The sequence below is a fragment of the Anoplolepis gracilipes genome, chromosome 3 (genome assembly GCF_047496725.1).
Source record: "Anoplolepis gracilipes chromosome 3, ASM4749672v1, whole genome shotgun sequence".
Classification (NCBI taxonomy): domain Eukaryota; kingdom Metazoa; phylum Arthropoda; class Insecta; order Hymenoptera; family Formicidae; genus Anoplolepis; species Anoplolepis gracilipes.
In genome coordinates, this window is record NC_132972.1 from 17,206,886 (window position 1) to 17,226,716 (window position 19,831).

Sequence of the window (19,831 nt, forward strand, 5' to 3'; positions counted from 1 at the left end):
AAATATTAAGTATATTCCATATTTATGTTTAAAACTTTATTCTTCCAGCATCTCCGAGAAGCCATTCAATTTTGGCGTCTATAAGCAGCCATTTTGAGTGTCCACTTTTATGCTGGTATATATAGGCATTTCCATCCGTTTAGCTCGAGTCATATGCTCCTTTCTGTTTCTTTTTACTCTGTGCTTATTAGAAGGTCTCTAGTATTTATAGTCCGACCTTATATTTAAGATAGTCTTAAGATCTCGTTCAACCAATAAAATAATGCTATGCGGCCACTTCATTGGTTGAACGAAATCTTAAGACGATCTTAAATGTAAGATAGGACTATGAATACAGGCCTTTGATTGGTCAACTGTGCTGGTTACCCTAGGTATCGGTCGATTTGTGTGGTGTGTTCAATTCATAGACTTCTATATAATACTAGACTGCTAACTCCTTATGTATTAGGCAGTTCTAATTTTATGTACAAACAAGTATGTATGATATCCGTTTCTGCGCATGCGATGTAAAGGCGCATGTTGCACGCATGTATATACATACTAAGTATGACAAACAAGCTTATATAAAAAATATAAAATAACTGCACATTTGTATCCCATAATTTAATATTTATATTTCTTACTTTTTTTACTAACACGATATGTGTTCTGACAAGAATTAGAGACCGAAAGCAGGTTAGAAGTACATGTACTGATCATAATGGCGTCGGCACATGTCAGCGCATGCGCAGAAAGGGTTACCTTAGCACTAATAGTATCTCTCCGAACGCGCTCTTAGTACATAAAATTCGAAGACACTTTATATAAGCAAAATCTAGGGAGTTAGCAGTCTAGTATTATATAGAAGTCTGTGGGGGAGATACTATTAACGCTAAGGTAACCCTTTCTGCGCATGCGCTGACATGTGCCGACGCCATTATGATCAGTACATGTACTTCTAACCTGCTTTCGGTCTTTAATTCTTGTCAGAACACATATCGTGTTAGTAAAAAAAGTAAGAAATATAAATATTAAATTATGTGATACAAATGTGCAGTTATTTTATATTTTTTATATAAGCTTGTTTATCATACTTAGTATATACATACGTGCAACACGCGCCTTCACATCGCATGCGCAGAAAAGGAATGTCATACATCTTGTTTGTACATAAGGCTGGGTCTACAATAGCTGTAGTAAGCCTTAAGTCGTAAGAAATGAACCAATCATATTCATTATTCTTCTCTAAAGTCAATTGTAATTGATTCATTTTTTACAGCTTAAGGGTTACTACATCTATTGTAGACCCGTACCTAAAATTAAAACTGCCTTATACACAAGGAGTTAGCAGTCTAGTATTGTATAGAAGTCTGTGGTTCGTCCCCCTTAAAAACATGAGCTCCGTAAAGTTAGCCGAAACACTTTGATTTTTTTAGAATTAAAATTAACTAATCGTTTGGTGGTGATTGGTAGTCTAATTAAAACGTTTGGTAGTTAATCGTTTTTTTTAAATTAAATAATTAAAATTTTGAAGTAAAGTTAGCCGAATATTTTTATTTTTCGTCCAATCGAGTTAAACAAGAGCTTATTCGATGCAGAATCGTTAGGTGGTCACGAATAAATTCTTCACAACGTTTGGTGGTCCATAGTTTATCCGAAAAATGAAACAAATCATGTGCGGTAAAATGACGACGGGCGACGTATAGTGACATGGACGTGCGCTGCGGTCACGCGCGCATGCGTTTTAGTAACACTTTCACAAAATTTTAAATAAATCTTTTCTAATTTTAATAAATCCTTTTTATGTTGCTATGCAAATTGCAAACCCATGTGGAATCGTATATGCATTGCAAAGTACATGCTTAGATGGGAGTGTATAGGGGGACGGGGCTTCGTCCTGTCGTCATAAAAAAATATAACAAAACTTGAAAGCGTAGAAACTACCAAGGCTGACAGTACTGTGTGGAAGTTTCAATGTAAAATCTTAATTCAACCTATGTCCGAACTCATAGTATATTTATAACTTTATTCATAATCTTACAAAATAAATACTGAATGCATCGATGCACGATTCATTGAGCCTTTTGCCTAACAGTGCTTCAGTCAAATAGCATTTGCTTAGGAAAATAGCATTGAAACTTCCGTACAGTACTGTTAGCCTCGGTAGTTTCTACGCTCTCAAGTTTTATTATATTTTTCTATGGGGACGGGGCGAAGCCCCGTCCCCCTATGCACTCCCATCTAAGCATGTACTTTGCAATGCATATACGATTCCACATGGGTTTGCAACTTGCATAGCAACATAAAAAGGATTTATTAAAATTAGAAAGGATTTATTTAAAATTTTGTGAAAGTGTTACTAAAACGCATGCGCGCGTGACCGCAGCGCACGTCCATGTCACTATACGTCGCCCGTCGTCATTTTACCGCACATGATTTGTTTCATTTTTCGGATAAACTATGGACCACCAAACGTTGTGAAGAATTTATTTGTGACCACCTAACGATTCTGCATCGAATAAGCTCTTGTTTAACTCGATTGGACGAAAAATAAAAATATTCGGCTAACTTTACTTCGAAATTTTAATTATTTAATTAAAAAAAAACGATTAACTACCAAACGTTTTAATTAGACTACCAATCACCACCAAACTACCACCAAACGATTAGTTAATTTTAATTCTAAAAAAATCAAAGTGTTTCGGCTAACTTTATGGAGCCGCAATTTTTCGACTACGGCTTATGGGTCATCCACAATGGCCGTAGAACGTAAGGTCGCAAGCAAATTGACCAAATTTCGAAAATGCTTGACTGTCATTGGTGAATTTGCTTGCGACCTTACGTTCTACGGCTATTGTAGACGAGGCTTTATATGTCATGCACACACTCTTGCATAACGCATAATGGGTCATCTACAATGGCCGTAGAACGTAAGATCGTAAGCAAATTGACCAATGACAGTCAAGCATTTTCGAAAATGCTATGACCTAACCTAACTTCCAAACGTTGTAAAGAATTTATTCGTGACCACCTAACGATTCTGCATCGAATAAACTCTTATTCAACTCGATTGGACAATAAATAAAAATATTCGGCTAACTTTACATCAAAATGTTAATTATTTAATTAAAAAAAACGATGAACCACCAAACGTTTTAATTAGACTACCAATCACCATCAAACAACCACCAAACGATTAGTTAATTTTAATTATAAAAAAATCAAAGTGTTTTGGCTAACTTTACGGAGCTAAAAACATGGCGGATGCGCAGAATGGATCGACGCAAACCTTGAAAAAGCTCGGAGTGCCCATACTAGTTATACTATGGGTGCGTTCCATATGAACGCTCACGCGCTGTAAGCGCTATTTTCAATCGTTTCGTTTGCTGTTTAAACGCTTAAAACTGCAAACGGAAAGTTGTTCCTTTTGGGTGCATGAGCATCGTGAGCATGTCAAAATGGCGGAAAAACAGACTTGTTCTTTTGTGTTCGCTAATTGTAATAATGTTTGAAATATTATTTGATGACGATGGAGATTCTTTAAAACTTAATACAGAAGTAGAAAACATTCTTTTAATTTTTAATAAGTATCGCGAGAAAACTGCAATTTTACCCCTAAAGAATTACGTAGAAAAGATTTTACCATATATATTATACCGATGTACAATTTAAATCACATTTCAATTATTAATCATATATTAATTATATATTAATCACATTACAATTTAAATCCATTTTTCTATTCATCATGCGATACTACAGGTGCGTTCCATATGAACGCTCACGCGCTGTAAGTGCTCACGCTTTTGTTGCTCTACCTCGATGAAATAAGTATTTGTGAGCACGAGTTATGACGTCACAGTGACGTCATTAATGCGTTTATAAGCGCTTATAACTCCAAATGGAACAGTGTAAGCAATGCTTATAAGCGCTTTAAGCGTGTAAGCGTCCAAAAGGAACGCACCCTATCTCCTATATGTCAATGGTATTATCGTACGGAGTATGAATTCAGCATTAGGATCCTTAGGTTGGTGGCGCCACCATCAGTAAATGACGGTAATAGTGACAGGCAAGATGGCTGAGCGGTGGTGACGTGAGTACGTAGTATGTACCGCTGGTGGATTCATTATCACAGCGCAGCGTGGATGGCCTAACGATATGGCCGAGTACATCGACATCGGCAAGCTCCCAGAAGATGTGCGGGAGAAGCTCGCCGAATTAGACCTTGAACTTTCTGAGGGTGAGTAGAGTAATATTTCTTTCGATCGATGTGATCGTCCAACGCCCTTCACGAAACAAATCCTGTCTCTATCCGTTGCACTTTTTCTTTTTCTTTCTCTCTTTCCCTTCCCTTTTTCCTCTTGCTCGCTCTTTTTGATTCACCCCCCATGCTATGTCGAGACAGAATCCCCTAGAAGTCCCCCCCCCCCACGGTTTATTGATAAAATCGATAACACCTTACCGTTGCTGTCTCCATTCCAAACTTGCGCTGTTATTAGGGATACTCAGTTTGTTTTATACAACTAGTAAGAAAATATATTTAAATTCATTACTTATCGCTTTTGTACTAAAAACAAAGGGAATATTAGAGAAAGCAAGAAAATGAAAAACAAATTTCAAAATGCAGTCTATTAATAAACAGTATATGCGGATAGAATAATATCGGATGTTGAGTACCATTCGTTGTACTCTCGTTTGTATCTCGTTTTATTTCTAAAAAAATTGTAATGACCGTCTATCCTTTTCAAAATAAATAGAAAAATTTTTTATCCCTCAAATTCACAAATTATGATTTAATATAATTACTTTTACAATAATTATCTTTCTCATTGATAATATTGTATATTCTTATTTTATTATCTTTCTTCTTGGTACATATTGTTTTTGTTTTATTTTGAATTAACATTGCTTTAACCGGCTCATTATTGGATATAAAGAATCGTAAACGCAATTGAGCGACGTTAGAAAAATATTTCGTGCTTCTATTTTGAAACATTTAATTTCTTGGATAGCTACTTTTATTAATGTCCGTCATTATGACACTAATCTCCAACATCTTGATTCAAATTCTATAACTTTTACATATTTATTCACACACTTTGATTATCGCGAAAAGAAGGATCTGGATGGACTTGAAGCTACTCCAAAAGTTAATAAGTATAATATATTTCGAGAGTCATTTGAGTCATGACATTGTGCAAAGCACTTTTAAAATATAAAATTAATAATTAATTAATTTGAGTTAAAATAAAGATTTAATCTGTAAAGCAAAAATTTTTATCTTCATGAATTTTTGTGTATAGTCATTATAGAATTTTCGCGATATAGTCTCTATAAAAAATGTTGGTGTTTCGATATAAAAATATTTACGATTTTGTGATTAAATTATATTCTACAGGGTAAATTTTTATATTTTAACTCACATAAATTAGTTATTATTAGTTATAAGATTAAAAGCTTTATTCTTGAAATGTATTAGATTTATTAACTTTTGATGTAGCTGATCAGTCCAGTTCCTTATGAACTCTTGTCGACATGGATCTTTCGATATTTCTGTCACGTTGTGAAATTACACATGCGCATGTCATGTTACAAAATTACAACTCGAGCGTGCACCGACTCGACAGTTTCAGACACGAGGTTCATAATTTTTTCTTTTATAAGTGAATTGCAGCGCACCGAAGAATGTGTCTATTTGTATTTGTGGTTAGGACTATTATAATGAGAAAGCGATAGATTTCTCGAGATACTTTTGCCTAAATAACTCTTAATAAGGTGTCCCTTCAAGTTGAATATCTTTTAGATAAATTATCCGTGTGTTATCGATTAGTCAAGAAATTTTATAAAATATTTTTCGTTAAATTTTGTTCGATAATTATGTGCAAATTAATTAGAATTGAAAACTTATAGAAACATTAAAGACATACGCATATTCTTTCTTTCTTATAACAGCTCATAACTGCTATTACGAAATTGAATATTCAAGTCTAGAAATTTGATCTTACGTCTTATTCGGTCATTACTACAAAAAACTTAATTCGATTTCTTAAAGTTTTAGTTTTGTGATTACTGATATAATAGATGTAATCGACGATAATTGAATCTTCAAAATTTGAAGATTTTCGATAAAAAAAAGTTTAGAACGAGCGTCAATTAATGGTTCGCAGGCTGCGTCACTCATACGCTGGTTGTGACGAAGAAAATACAATTTCTTAGTCAATTACTTGCTTGGCTAGCATATAACACGATTGTAATATAAGCTTATATCACCCGCTGTAAATAAGACTTAAAAGTCTATATTATAGTAGTGTCATACATCCGCATTAATAAAGAAGACATCTTCATCGTTCAATTTTGCATTACGCGAACAATTCTCTCGTTATACATTTCTATTTCTGATAATACTTTATGGTCTCGGTTGCTCTGTAATAAAATAAATTTATATTTTATTTAATATAAAATAAATTTATTCTTTAATTTAGATTTTAATTAATTAAAATATAAAGTTATTTTTAATTAAATATAACTTGATATCAAACAATTATTGATAAATATTAAATAAAGAATCGATATTTTTGAAAACTTTTTTAAATATACATCAGAAAGCCAAACCAATTTATTGACATTCTAGATTGAGACGAGTCTCACTTTTTTATTGACAAATAAGTACTTGGCGTTGCATGCAAAAAAATAATTCTTACACTTGAGAAAATAATTATGTAATTTATGTTGAAAGTACAACAAATTATATAAAAGTTATACATTAATCATGTATATGTGAATATGTGAATAATAGGTAAGATACAGGATATCTTATAGAACTCTGAGCAATTATATTAGTGAGATGATTTAAGATGTAGAAAAAAATATAAAGCAAAACTCTAATTGGTCTAACTTTGTATGTTATTATTATGCATCTATGCGTATGCATGCAGTTGTAAAATAGACAGTTGCACTTTTACCTTAAACTATGATTTTTTTAATACTATTTGATGCAATTCTTTATTCTCTATAAGAAAACATTCTCTATTGCGGTATATATATGTCGAAAATCCATTAGTTTAGAGGATATTTTAATTTTAAACTGCGAAGTAACATAGGATTAATTTTAATTTGTAAAGTTGTATTAATAATACAATATTTATATGTAATAATACAATATTATAAACTTAAAATTAATCAAGAAATGTCTTCCAGCCCAGATATAAAACTTTATTTGATATTTATTCCTAAATGTTAACATGTCTAAAAGATTCTTTGGTTCAAATTTGTAATAGTACAAGTACATACATTAATAAACTTTATTTTTTAAATAATCCGACAAAAAATATTTTAATGATGTCTCACTACAAAAAATTATTGAATAGTAAATTAATGATAGCAATTAATGATAACTAATATTAAAATAAGAATAAGATATCAAGAAAAAAAAAAGATTTTTTTTAGAATAGACATTTTTAAAATTATTTTACATATGTATTATTTTATAGATGTCATTAGTAAAAATCTCTATTTTGAGAAGTCTTTTAATTTAATTCTAAAATAAAACTAAAATAAAATGTTCTACATGACATCTATTTTATTTTAGTTTGATGAATGTTTTACTATAAACATACTATATATTGTTTTTAAAGATTCCCTTATGCAGATTTTATCGTGTTTATCGGTGATTTAGGCCATTCACAAGTTAGGCATCATTTTTCTATCGTCACACAATTCTTCTGCCAGATATTTACCGTACAATGTTAAGTCATACAGTTACATTAAGTCATAAGTAACACAAGCGAATGATATGTTTAGAAAAAGAATAGAAAGTGATTTCAACATATAATTTCATATTGCCGTGTTATTATATAAAGTAAATTAAAGGCAACGCATGCGTTCATCTTCATGATTTGTATGGATTCGCGGACGAATCTTAATTGCCTAATAGATTATCATTAATCTGTACAAACATTTCTATATTTGACCAATATAGAAAGTATCTTACAATTATACTGACAGTATTCTCTTTTCTAGGTAAATATTAATATCAATGTTCAAACAACTCGTTGTATTTTCTTTATGAATGAGATCGTTTGAATTATCTGAAAAGTGTCAGCTTTCTGTTTTAGAAGTGAGTTTATGTGGCATTTGTGGAATACACATAACGAATACATGCTCCTTTGACACTTTTGGTCGAATATTCCGTTTCATGAGAGGCAAGACAGTGAGAAACGAAAAGAAAAAGTTGATTAGTTGATTTTATCAACGCAAAGCGCAGGTACAATTGCAAGAGAGTGCAGTATCATGCAAGATCAAGATCGACAGTTTCATGGGTAAATGTCCTTGAATGTCCTTGAGTCTATACACAATCTTATAGACGGTTCCTCGCACTCTTATAATATCTTTCTTTCGCAAAACCTCTTGACAATGTACTTATGTACAGTGCAAAAGTATACGTCTGCTACACTGCGTTCAAGACAAGCGATATCGAATATCTGTAAGATTTTAATCGAAAGGATTCACAATGCTTAGAACGAATAGTTTCTTCGAGAATTTATTTGAGAATAGTATTACGATCTGTGTAAAATTCCATAATTATTATTATATGAGAAGTCCAATGAGACTTTGAATTTCAATGATATAAATTTTTTTGTTTTGGAGTTGATTTTTTAGTAATTATGCTCGGAGAAGTTCAGATTATCGCATGTAACACATTTTTTAACTGTTAATAACTTTTTAATAAGCAACAAGTGACGCTGTAATCTTTTGGATGTACTTGGGGTCATGCCTTCAACAACATATGTCAAGGTCATTGAAATCTGTCAGGTCGTCCTTATTATACATAATTACCGATTTTTCTATGACAAAATAAAGTGCCAATAGTTTTATAGAATTAGTGATTGAAAAAAATCTCACAAAGTTAGTTTTAAGAAGGTGAACAGATGAAAAATCATATTTTTTAATTAAAAGAGGACACATTTTTTAAATAGAATTTGCTCTGAGGTTTAGTTATAAAAATAGTTAATGTTAAAAATTGGAGAACTGTATAATAAATGATGATTTCTCTTATTTTTGATATTTTGTAACTGAGAAAAAATAAGCTCAGAATAATTATAATTAATACTTATAATTAAAGATAAAACGTAGTTCAGGTCATAAATCGACAAAGGAAAGCATGAAATAACGAAAAGATTGAAATTACTTGTAGTAGAAAACTAGATTCCTTAGTCTTGTCATTTTTAGTGCTTTATTTAAGGCCACTCTTTTTGCACTAAATATTTTCAGCGTTATGTTTCTCTAAGGCCATCTTCTGAGTGTAATTTGTACTATAACACAAAAGTGTTTTTGGCGGGAACTGATTAAACTCTTTTATAATGATATTTTGTGCTTCTGAAATATTTTGGTATAAAAGTGATAATTGTTTAAGAGTCGATAGGAGTGACAAAAAGATTTCAGCGACACTGTCGCCAATATTGAGAAATGAACTCTCATTTAATGTATTGATGATTGTATGTATACAGGGTGTCTCATAACTAATGAGCCAACGCTCGTGAGTGGGTACAGTGAACTAAACAAAAAAGTATTAAGTCATTTTGCGATTTTCACAATTATTAAAATATTAATTAAAACGCTTAGCGAACAATATTATACATATCTATAAGATATCCGGTAATAATCGCCTCAACTCTCTAGGGCAGATAGAGCAGGTCAAATTGAACATAAAAGTCCTGTATCATTTTGCGATTAGCGCAATAATTATTGAACTATTAATTAAAGGGGACAATTGAGCGTAGGTTTTGAATTTTATTCGTGGAGAGCATTGGTTGCATATTTTTTCTAATCCGCAAATATTGTTTTCTAGCGATTATTTGTTAAGCTGAGAAAAGATGCAAATATCCTACACAGATACGTCAGTGCTTCTGTTATGGTTAGATAATTGCTACGAGTGTGTTTGGGTTGTATCATTTTTCACTACATACATCTCTGTTAATTATTTGGACCATCAAAGTACATTCAGACCTTGTATATTGAAAAACAGACGATTTATAAACTGAAACTTTTTTGGATGAAGTAGCATTGATTAGCGTTTATCAGATTCTTATTTTGTTAATTTTATTTTAAATTTTCTTCTTACTTAGGCTCAGAGAAAAGCATTATTGGATAATTATAGTCACCACTAATAAATCAGCAATAGGAGGCTCAAGAATTTGACATTTTCAGCAAACAAGGCATAATAGAAACAAATATTTGTTAAGAATCAAGATCTTTACGATTAAGAGAAAAAAATCCGTTATGATTATAATTTAATAATAATTATTTATTGATGTATGTGCGTTATATTGTGTGGTTTTTCGACACCGCGCGTGGAACAATATTGCGAATTGCGATGGGTCGAAACTCCAATTTTGATTCCGCATAATCTTACCTTAAGAATCTTTCTCTTAGAAGTTAGCACCAGAGTTGTGAGATCTCATGGGGCTCAGGCGGTGCGGCGAAGGGTATCAAGCGAGAGATGAAACGAAGGAGAGTGGGATGCTGCTGCGACGAAGGCAGGCGAAAGTCGACGGACGGCATGCCATCACCACTCTTATATTTTCTTTCTCTCTTCTTTGCTGAGTAAGTTCTTGCGCGTACAAGTCTTCTCACTTACTCCTAAGATTTAGCAACTTTTACACGCGCAAGCCAGCTTCCCACCCATACGTTTCTCTGCCCTCCCTTTCTCTCACCCTGCGCGCGCGTATATGAGAGAAAGAAAGAGAGAGAAAATCGCCGAGAGCCACGGAGAGCGTGCAAATGCCAGTGATTCGACACGACTTGGAGTACGCGTCTCGACAGCGAGACGAAGCGAACGTCGCGCGAATTCGAACGCGCAAACGCGTGCCATCGTTCCTTGCACGATCTTAAAATTGGTTTAGCTCGCGTGTGAAATCTTCTGTAAAGCGTCTGTGTTCGTAAATTTGACTGCAAACTACTTTTATTTTTCAAAGCAATTTATATTGTGTATAGGTGCAACATGCGAATAAATTATTTCGCGTGTGTAGCGACGCGGATGGAAAGCTTCTACTCACCGATCAAAAACGAAAAGATATTCTAGATGGAGATATCATAGAAAAGGGTGTGTGCATGTGTTCCAAGCAGTGGTGCAGTAGTGATTTCAAATTAAACGAACATGGAGTTTGCTGTGTTACCAGCGAAAGTTATAATCATTTCGATGAGTACTCGCAAGAATTTTGAAAGCGTTTAATTGTATTGAAATAGTTATTTAGTGTGAATTTTTTCACACTAGTATGAACAATCGTTTTAAATAGTGAAAAGTCAACATATTTTGTTTAGTTTAACTTGTCTAATTTTATTCTATATTAAATGACAAAGTCTTGTTTTAATAGATCTATTATTTATTGATCAAGGATTGAGATAAATTGATTGAGATAAATTTAATTAGAAACTCTCTTATGTGCGGAAAGCATTCTGCTCAGAGGACTGCGGTCTGATCGTTGAGAGAGGTCGCGTGGAGAGAATGGCGGAGGAGAAGAGGAGAGGAGTGAAACAAACAACATAATTGTTCGAGGGCAGAGAAAGTATCTGAGTTCCAAGGTACATGGTTTCGTGTTTAATTAAATCATCGAGCGAAATATCCAAGATAAAATAGCATCGATTATTGGCAGAGTAAAACTACGATTTAGGAAGAAAAAGCTTAAACAATTCATCAGTCAGTAACTGTATTATGTCAATATTAAATGGAAACACAAATATAGATAGATATATCTCAATATCTAAAATGTATCATGTGAAAGTGAAGCAATTTGATTTGAAAAAATCGTTGAAATCCAATGATAAAAATCGTGATAAATAAATTAATGTTGAACTTGTCTCGTTTGAAAATAAAACCTGATCACCGACTTTGTCGATATCGGATATGTTGACTCTAAAGATGCTCGTGCAATTGGTGTTAAATCTCTTCATGTAAAATGATCATCTCGGTTGGGTCGAGGGCACGCAGGAAGAAAAAGGAAGAAGACAATGAGGGAGGAAAAACGGCAATGGCGTCGAAAAAGGAAGGCTACATTGATCATTCACGAGTTGGGGACTTCAGTGTTACATTTTAGCGAGTCTTAGCGCAACGTAGAGAAAGGACGAAGAAGAAAAGAGAGAAAAAGGAGAGGAAGAGGAAAGGCGAATAGAAGGATACAAATAGGAAAGTAAGGACAAAAGAGAAACAAAAAAAAAAAAGGAATAGAAGAATACGAATAGGAAAGCACAAGGAAGAAAGGAAAACAAAGAAAAAAGGAATTAAGAAAGAAACAAAATAAAACACACACACACACGCACGCACGCACGCACATACGCACGCACACACACACACACACACACACACAGAGAGAGAGAGAGAGAGAGAGAGAGAGAGAGAGAGAGAGATATGTGTAAATTTATTTATTTTTATAAATTTTTCACTTTTGTAGATCTAGGAATTAATCTTGAATCTTTAAAAAAGAATTTTTTTTTTTTTTTTTTGACAAAGGCAAATCACTTCCGTAAATTTCTTTCGTATATTCATGAACGCATTTATCAACCCTATAAAAATTCTGCTATCATATTTTTTGAAGCGTAAATCTATAGCGGTTCTCATTTTATTTTTGCGAGATTGCGAGAATAGTATTGCTCTTCATGAGGCCCCTCTCTTTCGAGAATCTGAGGAGGCTCGTGGGCCGTAAGAAGGACCGCAATGAGCCTTCCTTCAAGCGTAGCGAGTCCTTCAAACGAATTTCAATTAGGAAGAGTTATCTAGACCGGGGTAAACGACGGAATCGTATCCAGAAGAACCTGGAGACTGCCGTTAATTTTCCTTCGCAAGCAGTAGCAAACGAGAAGATTATCTCTGAAGAGATTCAGGAGCAGGATTCGAAGAAGAATCAAGAATCCTTTAGTCGCGATTTTATCACCTACGATGAATGGCTTCAAGGTGTCCGCTCTTCTTCTCGCGATAAGCTTCATGAAATTAATGTCGAGTCTCTTCAACATCACAAAGTTAGGGCCACGAAACCTGTCAATCAAACCGACTTGGTGAATTCGATCACTGAGGATCTGAAAATTCTCCAACTTGATTCTTCACCCATCTTGGCATCTAAGTCCAAACTTTGTAGGATCATCAGCGATGAAACGATCGAAAAGTATGATACTCCTTGGACCCAAGAGTCCTCTGTGGAAGGATCATCTAGCATTAACATCAATCTTGGTAGGATATGGAGAGACGCGGTGCCAGTCCCGCTACCGGTCTCTGTCTCGATCCCGGTATCAACCTTCTCGAATTCTTCAGTTCATCATTTTCTAGACAACTTAAAGGAGAAAAAGCTGCAGCCAACTATCATAAGAACAGTCTTGGAGCCTAAGAAACCTGTCAGTAAGGACAACACTACGTCGTCGTCCTTTGGTTTCTCTCTCAAGATCAGCAAGCTTGCTGATTTTAAACCAGGGTGATTAAGATTGTTGATACGCGATTAATCAATGATAGATATCAGTGATAATGTATTCTATCCTTTAATCGATGTATTGGAATTTTCGAGTTTTTGTTCGATAGTTTATCAAATTCTATATCATTTATGATTTTGAAATTTTTTTGCAAATTTCCATTTTATGTTCTCTTAAACGTGATGAATAAAAATTACTGTATATTTGAATAGATTATTGTAATTTGATATTAATTTTTATATTTTATATTTTATAATAAATATTTCCTTGTGCACATTTATAATAAGATAAGTTTCGATACATTATTTTCGCATTCACTGATCGATCGTTTAGAATTCCGTGCTGGTTTGAAGAATATTTCGATCGCAATCTTGACTGTTTGACTTTAGGATGACGCGAAACTGTCTCTTTCGGCGGAAGACACCGAAGCTGTTGTCCAACGTAAGCACAGAGAGTTACTTCAAACGAACGAGCACATTCAGGTGTTCTTGTCGTCGAACCGGCAAAAGAAACTCTCAACGCTCCAACAGCAAAAAGAATCAACGACCTACCATTCGCATCAGCAGTCCGGTATGGTTTATTCCGCCGGAGAGACGTCGTTCGAGACGTCAACGACGAGTCTGGCGGGAGATTAGATATTTTCCTGATGAAAATCCAATTTTTGAGAAAATCGACGACTGGTCGTCAAGCGTGTCGGACGACCAATTTGATGATCAAAAATTGTTGCTGTCAGGCGATTTCAATATTCGCCAGGAGGATAATGCTTTTAATTCGATTGTTTCGTCATCCCTGGGCTCTTTCTCGGCAACGTCATCCTCATCATCGGCATGTCTAGCTCCAAAAATTAGCGACTTTAACGAAGATAAGCTATTCTCTGAAGAATTAAAAACTAACGGTCTTTTGGCACGTGGGACTACTTGGAATCTATCAACGATGACGATGACGACAACTACGACAGCGACGATAACGACAACGACAATGATGACAATAATGTCAACGGCGACGAGTACGGCTGTTTCTGGAAATTATTTTGCCAGCAGCCGATTTCTCAATTTTTTGGCCGAAGGTATTGTCAAGGAGAAATCGAAGGATGGGAATTCTGCGGGTTATACGTGTCTTTCGTCGACTGATAGCGAGGACAACAATGTCAATCACTTTAGTGAGTGCAGGAGAAATGTTAAGGTTTTGCAACAACAACGACAGCAACATCTGAAGAAATCTGGACCAAGGAGACGACCCTTGCGCCGAAAGTCTGAATTAAAAAAAGCATCCGGCCAACCGGTATTCCTCGTGCGCAAATGTTCATCCTTGAGAAAATGTTCGAGTAAGATCTAAAATATGGTTTTTTGTAGATTATTCTAGAAGAATTGAGAATTTGTAGGAATAATAATATAGTAATGTAATAATAATAATAATAATAATAATGTTATGCAACATTATTATTAAATATGTTACTCTTCTTCTATTGTCTTTAATTGTGTAACGCGTTTTCGCGACTGTTTTAATGAGCTTACTCACGATTACGATTTTCCATACATATTGCGATCATGGTTTAATGCAGTGGTTCCCAAACTTTTTAGTTTGCGGCTCCTTTAGTATATAAGAATTTTTCCATGGCGCTCCAAGAATCAGATTAAATATAAGTAAGCAGAAAGCCTATATACAGTGTCCCAGACCACCCGTACACCCCTTCTATCTCGGAAACAGCGTTTTAAAGAAAAATGTTTTAGACAAAAGTTGCATTGTTTTGAGGGATACATAAGATGGTGTCATTGGTTTGACCTTAAATTTTCATTTGAAGATCATGTGAAGGTCACGTCGATTTTTTTAAATGGAACACTTTTTGCATATTCTTGTAGAGCTTACTTCGAGAGCTTTCCAAAACACTTATGATAAAATATTTTTTGAGTTATGAAACTTAAAAGTTACAATATTTTGACATAAAATACAAGATATCTCGTAAAATATTCATTTTTCGATTATCTTACCTTAATACTTTTATGCACAGAATAATGAGACGAATCAATTGATGTAAAGAAAACACATAATTATGTTAAAGTAAAAATGTGTAACTGCTAGTTGCAAATTTAGATTTTTTTTTAAAGATAACTATGTGTTTTCTTTACACCAATTGAATCGTCTCATTATTCTGTGCATAAAAGTATTAAGGTAAGATAATCGAAAAAAGAATATTTTACGAAATGTCTTGTATTTTATGTCAAAATATTGCAACTTTCAAGTCTCATAACTCAAAAAATACTTTATCATAAGTTTTTTTGGAAAGCTCTCGAGGTAAGCTACAAGAATATGCAATAAAAAATAGTGTTCCACTTAAAAAAATCGACGTGACCTTCATATGACCTTCAAATAAAAATTCAAGGTCAAACCAATGACACCATCTGATGTATCCCTCGAAACCATGCAACTTTTGTCTGAAACATTTTTCTCTAAAACGCTCTGTTTCCGAGATAAAAGGGATGTACGGGTGGTCTGGGATATCCTGTATACATATACAGGGTGGACCATTTTAATCCATCCAGTCGAATATCTCGAAAATCAAACCCGGGAGAGAAAAATGTTTCACAAAAGTTGTTTGGTTTCGAGGGGGCCATAAGATGGTACCATTGGTTTGACCTTGAAAAGTCATTTGAAGGTCACGTGAAGGTCACTTCAAGTTTTTTAAATGGAACACCCTATATATTTTTAGATATTCTTGTAGCTCATCTCGAGAGCTTTCCAAAACACTTATGACAAAGTATTTTTCATTAAGTATTTTTTTAGTTATAAAGCTTCAAAGTTGCAGTATTTTGACATAAAATACAAAATATCTCGTAAAATATTCATTTTTTGATTATCTTACTCTAATACTTTTATGCACAAAATAATGAGACGAATCAATTGGTGTAAAGAAAACACTTAATTATGTTAAAGTAAAAATCTGAATTTGCAACTAGCAGTTACATATTTTTATTTTAACATAATTATGTGTTTTAATTATGCCAATTGATTCGTCTCGTTATTCTGTGCATAAAAGTATTAAAGTAAGATAATCAAAAAATGAATATTTTACGAGATATCTTGTATTTTATGTCAAAATACTGCAACTTTGAAGCCTTATAACTCAAAAAATACTTAATGAAAAATACTTTGTCATAAGTGTTTTGGAAAGCTCTCGAGATGAGCTACAAGAATATGTAAAAATATATAGGGTATTCCATTTAAAAAACTTGAAGTGACCTTCAAATGACTTTTCAAGGTCAAACCCATGGTACCATCTTATAGCCCCCTCGAAACCAAACAACTTTTGTCTGAAACATTTTTCTCTCCCGGGCTTGGTTTTCGAGATATTCGACTGGATGGATTAAAATAGTCCACCCTGTATATATGCATAATCGTAATTTCTTCGTGACATGTATTTTAAATTTACAAAGGATTTATTTATTAAATCAATACATATGTTGAACATCATTGAATAGGAATAGGAATAGAATGAAAAGATTTAATACTATATCAGAACGAGTATAGTAGCAATCGGCTCTAAATGTCATTTCAATCAATATGAAAATTTCAGAAAATATTGAAGCATTGCGGCGCCCCAGGGCGCCGCGACGCACAGTTTGGGAACCTCTGGTTTAATGTATGTTTCGCTACAGCTTTTGTTTTTTTGTTTCAAAGGCTCGACGAGTTGCGGAGAAATTCTTTTACACTAGCGTCGTTGATTAATAATTGATAATTTCAGATTAGTGTTTTTTAGCACATACACATCTGTAACCGAATAAAAACCATCTTTATATACAGGGTGGACATTTTAATCTATCCAGTCGAATATCTCGAAAACCAAGCCCGGGAGAGAAAAATGTTTCAGACAAAAGTTGTTTGGTTTCGAGGGGGCCATAAGATGGTACCATTGGTTTGACCTTCAAGAATTATTTGAATTTCATATGAAGGTCACCTCAATTTTTTTAAATGGCATCCCCTATTTTTTATTACATATTCTTGTAGCTGACCTCGAGAGCTTTCCAAAACACTATAATCAAATGTTTCTTCATTGAGTACTTTTCGAGTTATAAAGCTCCAAAGTTGCAGTTTGAAAAAATTCAAAATATCGTAAAATATTCACTTTCCGATAGTCTTATCTTACATGATTCAACTAGTCAAGGCAAGATCTGGACATGATCCAACCAGTGAAGATAAGATCTAGGCATGATGTAGCCAGTAAAGGTAAGATCTTTATCAAAGGAACTGTTCAAAATTATCTTCATTGTCTTGAATACATAATTCCAACCTATTTTCGAAGTGTCTGACCGTTTTGAGTAAGACAGTTCGCGGTATATTTGCGCAAGCTACTCTTATTCTCTTTATCATATCTTCTCTAGTTGTAGGCGCATGCTCATAAACCACATTTTTAATATACCCCCATAAATAAAAATCAATTGAAGTTAGATCAGGTGATCGTGGAGGCCATGCGATGGCCCCTCGTCGCCCTATCCATCTGCCATTGTATTCTCGATCCAGATAAGCTCTCACTATTGCCGCATAATGAGGTGGCGCCCCGTCCATTTGTATTCACATTATTTGACGTGTATGAAAATCAACGTCTTCAAGCAATTGTGTAAATGATCTCTGAGAAGTTCCAAAAAATTTACACTTAACATTTTCTTCAAAGAAATAAGGACCAATCAAGAAACCATTTACAATACCACACCAAACATTCACACTCCAGCGATGTTGATTATCTTTTTGTCTATGCCAAGGTGGGTTAACATCCGACCAATAATGGCAATCATGTCTATTCAATTCACCATTATTTTTGAACGTCGATTCATCAGAGAACATAACATAATAGAAGAAATTCAGATCAGCTCGGATCATCTGTTGTGCCCATTGATAAAATTGTACACGCAACGGCATATCTGCTTGAGTAAGAGCTTGTGTTAACGTGATATGGTAAGGATGGTACTTCATTTTCTTCAAAATTCTTAAGATCGTTGTTCTCGGGATACCAATTTCTCTAGCCATAATACGACTAGTATGAGAATTAAGATGAATGAATGCCAAGATAACGTGCACACACACATCATCTTCATCATACTCATGATGTGCTTTTTGACGTTCTAAACGGCCTTGGCGAGCTCTTAGTTCGAGGTCCCGGATTGTAGTATGATTCGGATGTTGTTCTCTTTCGGGGTAACGATTCCGGTAAACTCGCGAAGCTTCATGATAATTTAGTTGACATTCTCCGAGAACAAGGAATATCAACAATCTCTGAGGGACGATAATCAGCCATGGGTATTGTCGGCAGACGTAAGCCTCTGATTGTGAGTAATAAAATTTGATACTCCGATCAACAGTGAAAGAGATTTTCGTAATCAATTGATTCTTAAATAGTGACAAATAAATTTTCTGGTCGATATTTTCTTTGGAAACAATAGAGAGTATATTATTTCAAAAATAGACTATTTGAGATGAGTAGAACATCAAAAACAATTAAGGGATCAATCAGGTTTGTACTTCTGCGAACAGGATTTGTTTTTTTTTTACATGGGCCGATTATCTGTGTGTGTGTAAATGTGGGATGTGTATGTATAAGTGTGTGTGAGGTATGTGTGTATAGGTTATGTGTGAATGTATGCGGAATGTGTATGTGTGTGGAGTGTTCGTGTGGTGTGTGTAAGAGCATGTAAAGTGTGTATACATGCGTGTAGGTTATGTCACATAACCTATGTGTGAGTGTGTGTGGAATATGTGTGTAGGGTATGTGCAAGTGTATGTAAAGTGTGTGTACGTGCGCGTGTGTGTGTAGGGTGGAGCATGTTCGAATTTTACCTTTACTGGCTGCATCATGCTCAGATCTTGCCTTCACTGGCTGGATCATGTTCCGGTCTTGCCTTGACCGGTTAGATCATGTCCAAATCTTGCCTTGACTAGTTGAATCATGTAAGATAAGACTATCGAAAAGTGAATATTTTACGATATTTTGAATTTTTTCAAACTGCAAATTTGGAGTTTTATAACTCGAAAAATACTCAATGAAGAAACATTTGATTATAGTGTTTTGGAAAGCTCTCGAGGTCAGCTACAAGAATATGTAATAAAAAAATAGGGGATGCCATTTAAAAAAATTGAGGTGACCTTCATGTGACCTTCAAATAATTCTTCAAGGTCAAACCAATGGTACCATCTATGGCCCCCTCGAAACCAAACAACTTTTGTCTGAAACATTTTTCTCTCCCGGGCTTGGTTTTCGAGATATTCGACTGGATGTATTAAAATGGTCCACCCTGTATATTAAAAAAAAATATATACAGGGTGTCTCATAACTAACGAGCCAACGCTTGTGAGCGGGTAGAGCGGGTTAAATGGAACAGAAAAGTCCTGTACCATTTTACGATTTTCAAAA

General features: G+C 34.2%; 1 protein-coding gene and 1 pseudogene across 8 annotated transcripts in view; one reads left to right on the forward strand and one right to left on the reverse strand.

Annotated features, from left to right (window-relative positions):
- Positions 1-4,021: 4,021 nt before the first annotated feature.
- Positions 4,022-19,831, forward strand: part of Dip2 (disco-interacting protein 2) — a 44,317-nt gene continuing 28,507 nt past the window's right edge. For 3 of the 8 annotated variants that reach the window (XM_072888065.1, XM_072888067.1, XM_072888068.1), the window contains exons 1-2: positions 12,192-13,436; positions 13,821-14,755. In XM_072888065.1, coding sequence (XP_072744166.1) covers positions 12,631-13,436; positions 13,821-14,755 — 1,741 coding nt within the window. In that variant the 5' untranslated portion in view covers positions 12,192-12,630. Of the gene's footprint in view, positions 4,220-12,190; positions 13,437-13,820; positions 14,756-19,831 lie in introns of those variants that run through there. The other 5 variants (XM_072888066.1, XM_072888069.1, XM_072888070.1 and 2 more) reach the window with 5 other exon arrangements.
- LOC140663702 (uncharacterized) lies at positions 17,665-18,473 on the reverse strand (annotated as a pseudogene).